General features: G+C 38.9%; 3 protein-coding genes across 5 annotated transcripts; all 3 read left to right on the top strand.

Annotated features, from left to right (window-relative positions):
* The first annotated feature begins 206 nt into the window (after positions 1–206).
* Positions 207–2,948, top strand: LOC133726833 (nudix hydrolase 13, mitochondrial). Of its 3 annotated transcripts, none has more exons than XM_062154474.1 (6): positions 207–758; positions 877–973; positions 1,455–1,581; positions 1,760–1,843; positions 2,149–2,301; positions 2,402–2,948. In XM_062154474.1, the coding sequence occupies exons 2-6, from the start codon at positions 903–905 to the stop codon at positions 2,738–2,740; spliced, it is 774 nt and encodes a 257-aa protein (XP_062010458.1). In that variant the 5' UTR covers positions 207–758; positions 877–902; the 3' UTR covers positions 2,741–2,948. The 3 variants fall into 3 exon arrangements, with proteins under 3 accessions (XP_062010458.1, XP_062010457.1, XP_062010459.1); XM_062154473.1 differs by having other exon boundaries at positions 208–758; positions 872–973; XM_062154475.1 differs by having other exon boundaries at positions 212–758; positions 872–973; positions 2,152–2,301.
* Positions 2,949–3,718: 770 nt separating this feature from the next.
* LOC133726832 (potassium transporter 4) lies at positions 3,719–8,771 on the top strand. Its single transcript, XM_062154472.1, has 9 exons — positions 3,719–4,312; positions 5,156–5,396; positions 5,490–5,735; positions 5,933–5,983; positions 6,095–6,355; positions 6,471–6,523; positions 6,891–7,005; positions 7,101–7,355; positions 7,456–8,771. Exons 1-9 carry the CDS (start codon positions 4,259–4,261, stop codon positions 8,541–8,543), a joined length of 2,364 nt encoding a protein of 787 aa, XP_062010456.1. The 5' UTR covers positions 3,719–4,258; the 3' UTR covers positions 8,544–8,771.
* Positions 8,772–8,922: 151 nt separating this feature from the next.
* On the top strand, positions 8,923–9,915 carry LOC133726834 (non-specific lipid transfer protein GPI-anchored 30). Its single transcript, XM_062154476.1, has 2 exons — positions 8,923–9,472; positions 9,584–9,915. The coding sequence occupies exons 1-2, from the start codon at positions 9,119–9,121 to the stop codon at positions 9,677–9,679; spliced, it is 450 nt and encodes a 149-aa protein (XP_062010460.1). The 5' UTR covers positions 8,923–9,118; the 3' UTR covers positions 9,680–9,915.
* The last annotated feature ends 216 nt before the right edge of the window (positions 9,916–10,131 follow it).

The following is a 10,131-nucleotide window of genomic DNA, read 5'->3' on the forward strand; positions in this document are numbered from 1 at the left end:
AAATAACTAATATACTTGACAACAAAGTATCTTAAACCCAATCGAATAGCTTGTACGTCATATATATAATATATATATCACGTGATTCAGCAGGTCTTATCTCTTAATAATATATCACTTTTTGAAACTTTGGCACATGCAGTTTTAAGATAAATACATGGAAATGCCGTTGCTTTGGTCCCGTTGAAATCTCTGGCCCCCCGCACGCTGTTTTCTTTCTCTTTCTCTCTATTTTCTTTAATAGACATTTCTGTGTTAATACGTGCCAAGAAAGAAAGAAAGAAAGAACGCTGTCGTTTCTGTTGCTCTAGAGATTCTCATCCGATCCTGCGCGCTGGGACACAGATCCCAAGCTAAGCTTGGTTAATTAGCCAGGGTACTTATGTACGTCAATTGGTTCGGTTGGCAACTAGGGCGGGATGGGAGAAAAGAGAGAGAGAGAGAGACATAGGAGCTAGCGAGAATCATATTGATCAGTATGACCAGAATATTCGAATGGCATTTGATGCTCTTCTCCATATTCAATACAAGATGATGTACGAATAGCTGGGGGTTTGATCTGTTTAATTAGTGGGACAGAATTCATCTCTTCTCAATATATACCCCTAGCTAGCTTCCGGCCTCATAATTGATCGACGTACTACTTGAGAGCTATAAGATCTACTGCTTAATTGTTCTTGAGTTTCTTAATTACCTTGTTATATATGAAAGCTGCTGCTTCTTCTGCTTAATTTCCTCAAGATCCATTCGAAACAACTGTACGTGCGTTCGTATTCATTCTTCAATTAATCTCCGAAACTGCTAATTTAGTGAGAAGAAATTAATAAAGAAAAAGTTTTCTTTCTTGTTTGTTTAATGACTGCTTTTGTAGCCTAGAAAGAAGGTCGATCATCAATCCGATCATGTCATCTGTTCTAGCACGAACAGGGCGACATCGCCAACGTTATGAGAACAATTTTCGCCTTGTTTCTGGGTACGTCCATACGTGTACTTATATATATGTCCTTGTTAATCTTGTCAATTTACATTTTATTTTCATGTTCGCCCTAAATTATTTTGTGATACTCTTGTTAATTTCTTTTCGTAAGTTCATAAATATGACGTACAAGAGTATCACAAAATATTTATACTTGACAACAAAGTATCATAAACCCAATCAAATAGTGTTTATTTTTATTGTTGGCACTGCTTAATTTACTTTACTTACGTTCCATCCCTTTTCTCTCATTCATTGGCATCATATTTTTCTCATCCTCTCAAGTTTATGGAAATAATAATAACATTAGAGTGCCTACTGATCTTTTACGAGCGCTAGGCGCTAGCTAATAAGAGCTCAATCTGTATTATATGTATGGACATGATTATGGTGTTGTACAATTATTGCTACTATATATAAGTTGTACGTAGATCATTACTTGCTGATCATTAATTATATGTACGGTTACATACAACAGATGTATCCCTTACCGGATAACAGAAGACATCAATGATGAGGATCATAGCAACAATACCCATATTGAAAACAAGATACAAGTTCTCATGGTTTCTTCACCTGACCGCGACGACCGAGTGTTCCCAAAAGTACATATCTAAATGAATTTGTCTCCAATGAACTGAAATATGTTTAGCATGAGTCAGTTAAATCTCAGACGGCCATGCCAGCTGGTTGTTTGTTTGATTTTTTTTTTTTTCAGTTTAATCAAAATCTATATAATTATCAACTATATATATATATATATATATATATATATACGTGTAGGGTGGATGGGAGGATGATGAGACTGTTTTAGAAGCTGCTTGTCGGGAAGCCTTCGAGGAAGCAGGGGTGAAAGGAACACTAAGAGTATGTTCCCGCCATTGTCTTAAATATCTCCTGCTTAATTTGCTTTGCTTAACTGCTGGAGTGCTGGTTATTAGCAACTTCTGTTTTTGTTAATTTCTTTGCATGCATACAGGGTTAGTCGTTACTTGGGAGAGTACGTACGTAGTTTTTTTTTGATAAGTTGTATTCACCACTTATGTATATATAGAATCGAAGCTGCACATTCTATATTTGCATGCATACTTAATTAATTATGAATGAATTAGCTAGAAGTTTTACTTTACAATTCAAGCTAGCTTATGAATTAATACAAACATATTATATAGCAGGAAACTCCTCTGGGAGTTTGGGAGTTCAGAAGCAAAAGTAGGCAGAACATGTGCAGCCTGGAAGGAGGCTGCAGAGGCTACATGTTTGCATTAGAGGTAACTGAAGAGCTTGACACCTGGCCAGAGCAGCAAAACCGTGATAGAGAATGGGTTAGTGTATATATATCTAGATGCAGTAGTATCAATATATAACAGCTATTAATCACTGATATATCTTGGATTTATAAGTATCTATCCATATATATTGTAGCTAAACATAAAGGAGGCATTTAGAGTGTGCCGGTATGAATGGATGCGTAGGGCACTGGAGCAGTTTCTGAGAGTTATGGCGTCAGATAAGGATGATGATGATGATGGTACTGTGGGAAAAGCAGCTGTAGTACTACCAGCTGATGAAGTAGTAGTGGATGATCAGATCATGAATCAGATGACAGAATTATCAGGAGAGTACGATGATCATGAGAATACATTAGAGGACTTAATTGAGCCCGAACCTTGTGGTCCTCGTCCGGCCATGATCTCCATGCCAATGCCCTTGCCGTCGCCGGTGTTATCGTTGCCATTGTCATCCAGCAACGTCAGATCATGATCATGTTGTGGCTGAATGTCAAAGAGTACTGTCGACGTCAAACTGCTACCTAATTAAAGGCATGTGATGGCAACACCAACACCATGTTATTGGTCATATATATATCAGTTCATTGTGATGGCATATGGCTTTCGAGCCAAAAGGTTGCCATTGACATAATTATTAGATCCATGCAACTACATAGATCATGTTGATGCTCGTCCAAAAATGTTGATGGATCACGACAGTACTACTGTTACTCGCATCGATCGATCCTATTCCAGCATGAATTAATATATGTAACTGCCTCGATCAATTAATTAATCTTCATGTAGACTATATATGTACGTGTGTGTTTGCTGTGTTGCATGCAAATTAATATAAAATCGGTGATCTGCTGTATATATGCACTGCTGGCGCTGATGGCATGGATTGTCGTTATGTTTTCTGTGTGTGGCCGACAGCTAGCTAGCTCCAAATTGAAAGATGCAACTTTGAGTATGGGCCGTTGAGCATAAATTATCTGCAGCCTTATGTTTTGGGTAAAGTGTAAGCCCAATGATGCAAGGGAATCCATGCATGAAACACGACCACGCTTCATATATAATGCGTCTGGAAAATCTCTTGCGGTGGCGCTCCTCCCTCCGCGTCCAAAACGTGTGTAACTACGACTTAATTAGGAGGGAGGGAGATATCATGATCAACTAATTGATAGCTAGCTAGCGTCATCTGGCACTCTATCTGGTAGTGGCAGGAACGGATTAACATGCAGAATCAGTCGTCCCTACTCACTAATGTTTGTTACTTTCGTATATATAATTACAAAACGGAAAATGAACACATCACGCGGGCATCAATAATCAAATATGCATGATTATTGTTCCAGAATTATTCTGAATAAACCAACCAGCGGGTGACAATTTTGACTAGTATGTAATAACTTCCTTGTGGATGCTAAAAAAAAAGAACAGAAAAAGAATCATTCTGGATGATATTTGCTTCATTTGCTTGGGTTGGGCCGAGACAGACGTACACACGCGCATCCAGTCGCGCGTGCCAAATAGACGACACTAACAAACAGGTGGCGCAGAGAAGGTGGAAAGGGAAATGTCAAATCAGAATCCTCATCCTCCTGCTCCTGCTCCTGCTCCTCTCCTCTTGAATTCTCCAAAATTTAAGCTTTTTGGTTATAAAAGTCATATACGATTTGGGACTGCACTGTTCTTTTCGGCTGTTTTTGATTAGAATCTATTATTCCATATGTGCTTCTTGATTCTGCTTGCTTGCTTTGCAAATGAATGCTCTCTCCTTCTTCTTTTTCTTTTATATTGGGGTGCGGTGAGAGAAAATATATAGTAATGCTTCACAAATGAAAACAATAGAGTGAGCCAACTGCGCTCTGTTAGTTTTTCTTTTACTTACTCTCAGACACACACAGAGGGCCGGGGTTGAGGTCTCGAGCCTTTGCAAACATATAGAAAGAAATAGGGACATCAGAATTAGAGTAGAGTTAAATTCAATTGAATAGATAGATAGCCAATGGAGCCAGAGGCTGCAACTTCGACCCCTCCCCGTCCCAGACGCCCTCCTCAGGTTCGTTCGTTCGTTCTCTAAGATCCATATATTGCTTTCTTTTCTTATCCATCATTTCATTATACTATATCTATGTCTGCTTGCTCTTTAATTTCTGTTTCTTTCAAATCTCCCCTCTTGTTTTTCTTCCAGTACTGCTCGATTTGTTTCCGAATCTTTTTGTGCTTATGCAATAACTAGTACTAGTGATTCAGTTTCAGAGATCTTAGCTATTTCAGATTTCGAATTCACCATAACTTTTGCCTCTAATCACCATCCTCAAGTTTCATTTCATTGCTTCAGCTTACAGTCTATGAGTTTTGTGGCCTCTTGTGAATAAGTATTATTTATTTTCTAGGCCGGGTATGATGTGAACTTCTTGGAATTATATCTAATCTTATCTTGCTTTGATCGAGCGTGCTTCACTTTGACTTTTCTACTCTTCTCATTTAGTGAATACTGAATACTGAATAGTGATGGTCGATGATCTCTTTCATTGATTAGTTAGGTTTATGTGCTTTTTTCTTATTTGTATTTGAAATTATCTATGCCCAGGATTTATAGCACCTAAACAGTTGCTTTACATGCCTCACAATATGGACTGGTTTTCAACTAGCTAGGCTTAGCCTTGCATAATATATAAGTAGCATCTAGGCTCAGTCATACTCCCAATGGTTGGTATTGATTATTTACCAGGTGGAAAACTAATGGAATGCTATCTCAGTCATCACTTTGATATCAAGCTATAGTCATATGCATGCGATTTTTTTTTTTTAATTTGGATTATTTTCTCCTCGCCCTGGGCTGGAATGTAATTCATTTAATACCAACACTGTAACTCTTTTACCTCTTGTTGCTTTGCAGCTTTCATGGGTCAATCTCTCCAGAAATCTATTACTTGCATATCAGAGCCTTGGTGTCGTTTATGGGGACCTCAGTACTTCTCCTCTCTATGTTTATACTAGCACATTTCTAGGGAAGTTGCAGAACCATCACAATGAGGAAGTGATATTTGGTGCATTTTCCTTAATTTTTTGGACCCTTACACTGATGCCCTTGCTGAAGTATGTCTTTATCCTATTGAGTGCAGACGATAATGGTGAAGGTGCGGTTACGCTTGAAGTTTAAAATAATCTTTGTGTGGATCCTCAGGCTTTTTTCATCTCAATTTGGTCATGTATATTCTAATTGGTGTCAGGTGGGACATTTGCTCTTTACTCATTGCTTTGCCGCCATGCAAAGTTTAGTTTACTTCCCAACCAACAAGCAGCTGATGAGGAACTCTCAGCCTACAAATATGGTCCCTCGTCACAGGTTGCAGCTTCTTCCCCTTTGAAGAGATTTTTGGAAAAGCATAAAAGGTTACGAACGGCCCTACTGGTTGTGGTATTGTTAGGTGCTTCCATGGTCATAGGAGATGGCGTGCTCACTCCAGCAATTTCAGGTCAGTACTTGTTCGCTGCTGTCCTATATATATCTAGTACTTATTGATGTTGTTTTGTTTAGTAATCTGGATTCATTGATGGCATGGCAATTACCTCCTTGTTGTTGCTGATACTTGCATCAAAGAGTTTCTTTTCATGTTTTCATAATTTCATGGTTAAGGAGTTAAATCTGTGGACAAATCTCTTCCACTTGCAGTTTTGTCATCAGTATCAGGGTTACAAGTTACACAGGAGAAATTAACAGATGGTAAGCATTCCTCATATTAGCTGTTCGCTGTTTTTGTTGGTTTTTTTTAATTTTTTTTTTTTTTTTTTTTTTTACACTATAGATTGTCTAACATACAGTTACTGTTTGCAGCTGAACTCCTCTTGCTTGCCTGTGTGATTTTGGTTGGACTGTTTGCTCTGCAGCATTGCGGTACCCACAGGGTGGCATTTCTGTTTGCACCAATTGTAATAATCTGGTTGATATCGATATTTTCCATTGGGCTGTACAACACAATACATTGGAACCCAGCTATTATTCGTGCATTATCGCCATATTACATGATCAAGTTTTTCAGGGAGACCGGTAAAGATGGCTGGATTTCTCTTGGTGGGATTCTTCTCTCCATAACTGGTATGACGTTAGTTGCACCTTAACTTCACTAGAAGTGGTTGAAATTTTAGATTTACACACTTTCATGTTTCTATTTTAAATAAGCTAACTGCTAGGGATCTCTATGTTTAATTAGGTACTGAAGCTATGTTTGCAGATCTTGGTCATTTCACTGCCTTATCGATAAGAGTAAGTTTATAGTTTTACTTGTGTACTATGCAAACAAAAACACTCGGTTCCGCATGGGGTGTTCAATAGAATTGAGTGTTGGACCAATTATGATAAAGTTATAATGGAACTTCACAATATTTGGAGCAGCAGGTGTTCATAGTACTTGAGAACATATGGATTGGATTATATTCAGATATTTAGAAATTCATAATTTCATCTTTAGGATTAAATTCTATGACAGCAAAGAATTTCATCCTAATTCTTTAGTTTGTTTACGAGTTTACTCTAGACCACTCTTACTTTGTAGACCTTGTTCATGATGAGGTATTATATGGTGTATGAAATTTCAGAAGTGAATGTATTAATCTTTTCCTTGCCTATGCAGATTGCATTTGCATTCTTTGTGTATCCTTGTTTGGTAGTACAATACATGGGTCAAGCTGCTTTTCTGTCTAAACATCCCGACTCCATTCGTTACAGTTTCTATGACTCAATACCTGGTTAGTTCATTTTGACATATATCACAATTACTTCCAGAAATTTATTTTCAAATTCAAGTTGGTAATTTTGCTTTATGTCCTACCTTACCCGGCAGATCCAGTATTTTGGCCCATCTTTGTTGTTGCCACACTTGCATCTATTGTTGGGAGCCAGGCTGTTATAACTGCAACTTTCTCCATCATCAAGCAATGTCATGCCCTTGGTTGCTTCCCTCGAGTCAAAGTTGTCCACACCTCAAAACATATATATGGGCAGATCTATATCCCAGAAATTAATTGGATACTCATGATTCTTACACTTGCCATAACTATTGGATTTCAAGACACTACTTTAATTGGAAATGCTTATGGTATGCTGTTTCCTTAAGGACACCCCTATCTGTCTCTCTCTTTCTTTTCTTTTTCCTACAATTAAGTGAGGATGACAATAGTTTCATTTTTGTTTCTCAGGGCTTGCTTGCATGATGGTTATGTTTGTCACGACATTCCTTATGGCACTTGTAATAATCTTTGTTTGGCAAAAAAGTGTGGTTGTGGCTGCAGTTTTCCTGGTTTTCTTCTGGTTCATTGAGGGAGTCTACTTATCAGCAGCACTCATGAAAGTGCCTCAGGGAGGATGGGTTCCTTTTGTGCTGTCATTCATCTTCATGATTATCATGTATGTCTGGCATTATGGTACACGGAAGAAGTATAACTATGATCTGCACAACAAAGTTTCATTAAAATGGTTACTTGGCCTTGGCCCCAGCCTTGGTATAGTGCGCGTGCCTGGGATAGGCCTCATATACTCAGAGTTGGCAACAGGAGTCCCGGCAATATTTTCTCACTTTGTAACAAATCTTCCTGCCTTCCACAAGGTGTTGGTTTTTGTTTGTGTAAAATCAGTTCCAGTTCCAAGTGTTTCACCTGAAGAGCGATTCCTCATTGGCCGGATTTGTCCAAGACCTTATCGTATGTATAGGTGCATCGTGAGGTATGGGTACAAGGACATTCAACGGGATGATGGAGACTTTGAGAACCAGCTCATACAAAGCATAGCAGAGTTCATCCAGATGGAAGCCGTGGAACCACAATTCTCAAGCTCTGAAAACTCGTCATTTGATGGAAGGATGGCTGTTATAAGCACCAGAACAGTGCAATCAAGTTCGAGCTTACTAGTTTCTGAGCAAGAGGATTTTGGTGTGAGCGACTCCATCCAAAGCAGCAAATCTTTAACCCTCCGCAGTCTTGGGTCAGTTTATGATGATGAGAACCCTCAAATTAGGAGGCGCCAAGTCAGGTTTCAGTTACCCTCAAACCCCGGTATGGATCGTGCAGTAAGGGAAGAGCTTATGGATTTAATTCAGGCCAAGGAAGCAGGGGTTGCTTATATAATGGGGCATTCCTATGTGAAGGCGAGGAGGTCATCTTCGTGTTTGAAGAAGCTTGTGATCGATATGGGGTATTCTTTTCTTAGGAAGAACTGCAGGGGTCCTTCTGTGGCACTCAACATTCCTCACATCAGTCTTATTGAAGTTGGCATGATATACTATGTCTAAATTATTTGTTAGTTATAGATAGATAGATCCTCTTCCTAAGGAGCTGTCTCGTAAAGCAGACTCTTGGGGGAAGTATGCTTGGTAAAGGCAGAGGGGTAAGGAGTATCTTGTTGCATCTGATTTCATTTGGAAGGTTCTTTGCCCCTGCTTTTTGTTCCGACTTGTATAGATAAATAACATCAAAATCTATCATGAATTTTAGTCCGTAAATCATTTGGGCTTTCATCATCACAAGTTCTATTTGATGGATTTACTGTGCTTAACAGGTGGAATGGAAGGTGTGGTTTGTTTATTGGTATTTCTTTGAACCGGGAAAAGTTGCTTCACCTAGATATCTAATGGCCAGTTACCAATTCCACCAGCTTCAGTCTGCCAGCATCCAAACGCTATCAATCTATATATTGACTTTAATTAATTTTTTTACTCAACTAGATAGTCAGGTACAAGTTTAAGTTGGATTACCGAATCCCCCTTGTATGCATTCAAATATGCATGCACTGATGCACAACTGCCATATATAGCTACAGCTAAGCTAACAGAAAATCATCGACAGCAACACAGCAAGAAAAGAGAAGATGGAAATGAAGTCTTGGGCATGCTTTTGTGTTTCTGTTGTAGTGCTACTGTTTGTCAATAGTATTAATAATGTTGTGGCGCAGGACACATCATGCCTAAACGAGCTTGCTCCTTGCCTAAACTACCTTAATGGAACCCGACACCCACCAGACGATTGTTGCAATCCTCTGAAGTCGGTGATCAAGTCGAAGCCAAAATGCTTGTGTAGTATGATAAGCAACCGGGGCACCACTAAAGCCGAGCAAGCCGGCATCAATATCACCGAGGCTCAGCAATTGCCGGCAAGATGCGGTCAACACGTCAACCCCATCTCTTGCCTTTCAATTAAAAGTAAGCCGGCCTCCCTCTCCCTAGCCTCTCTGTTGATCCCATGCATTCAATTAATTGTACGTTTTTATTTGAATCAATACGTACTGCATGTTATTAATTAATTGCACGTACTTCCTTCAGGTAATTCTCCTAAGAAGTCCAACAAGTCAGTTCCGAATTCTGCAAATATCTATTCATTGCCTTCTCGTGCAAGTATGGTGGCCACAGCGTTGTTTCTTCAGATTATATAATATTGATTAGCATCAAATAGTACGTACACATGAACAGTTAGGGAAACTGCTTGGATGCAGCCTAGCTAAGACAGTGCTGTAGGCATGCATATGCTCTACTTAATCTTGTTCTTATGATATATGTTATTTACTGGGTGGTTTTCTTTTTTAAACTCGATCGGATATTACACGTACATTTAATGTATTCATGATCGAGTACGTAGCTGTGATGATGCTGAACAATTAACAAAAATCAATTCGAGTTGATACTATCAATTGTACGTGTTGTTCAATTCATTGCGAATTAATTAGCGATCGTTGTTTAATTCCCCTCTTTATGCTACTCGGAATACTCAATAGAGAAGCCAAAGAAAGAAAGAGGAGGAGTACGTTGTTCCAAGTGTGAGAAGAGTAAATACAAGGAACCATCACTAATTGCTTGCTAGGTACCGTACTACCAGGCGGGTCACAGC

The sequence above is a fragment of the Rosa rugosa genome, chromosome 1 (assembly GCF_958449725.1).
Source record: "Rosa rugosa chromosome 1, drRosRugo1.1, whole genome shotgun sequence".
In the NCBI taxonomy this organism is placed as follows: Eukaryota; Viridiplantae; Streptophyta; class Magnoliopsida; order Rosales; family Rosaceae; genus Rosa; species Rosa rugosa.

What these genes read in the sequence shown, in the direction of transcription:
- LOC133726833 (XM_062154474.1), top strand. Translation starts at nt 903, where the DNA reads ATGTCATCTGTTCTAGCACGAACAGGGCGACATCGCCAACGTTATGAG. An exon ending in GGGTGAAAGGAACACTAAGA is followed by an intron (nt 1,844 to 2,148) that starts GTATGTTCCCGC and finishes CATATTATATAG; the next exon opens with CAGGAAACTCCTCTGGGAGT. An exon ending in AAAACCGTGATAGAGAATGG is followed by an intron (nt 2,302 to 2,401) that starts GTTAGTGTATAT and finishes TATATATTGTAG; the next exon opens with CTAAACATAAAGGAGGCATT.
- LOC133726832 (XM_062154472.1), top strand. Translation starts at nt 4,259, where the DNA reads ATGGAGCCAGAGGCTGCAACTTCGACCCCTCCCCGTCCCAGACGCCCT. An exon ending in TGCAGACGATAATGGTGAAG is followed by an intron (nt 5,397 to 5,489) that starts GTGCGGTTACGC and finishes AATTGGTGTCAG; the next exon opens with GTGGGACATTTGCTCTTTAC. An exon ending in TTTAATTGGAAATGCTTATG is followed by an intron (nt 7,356 to 7,455) that starts GTATGCTGTTTC and finishes TTTGTTTCTCAG; the next exon opens with GGCTTGCTTGCATGATGGTT.
- LOC133726834 (XM_062154476.1), top strand. Translation starts at nt 9,119, where the DNA reads ATGGAAATGAAGTCTTGGGCATGCTTTTGTGTTTCTGTTGTAGTGCTA. An exon ending in AGCCGGCCTCCCTCTCCCTA is followed by an intron (nt 9,473 to 9,583) that starts GCCTCTCTGTTG and finishes AATTCTCCTAAG; the next exon opens with AAGTCCAACAAGTCAGTTCC.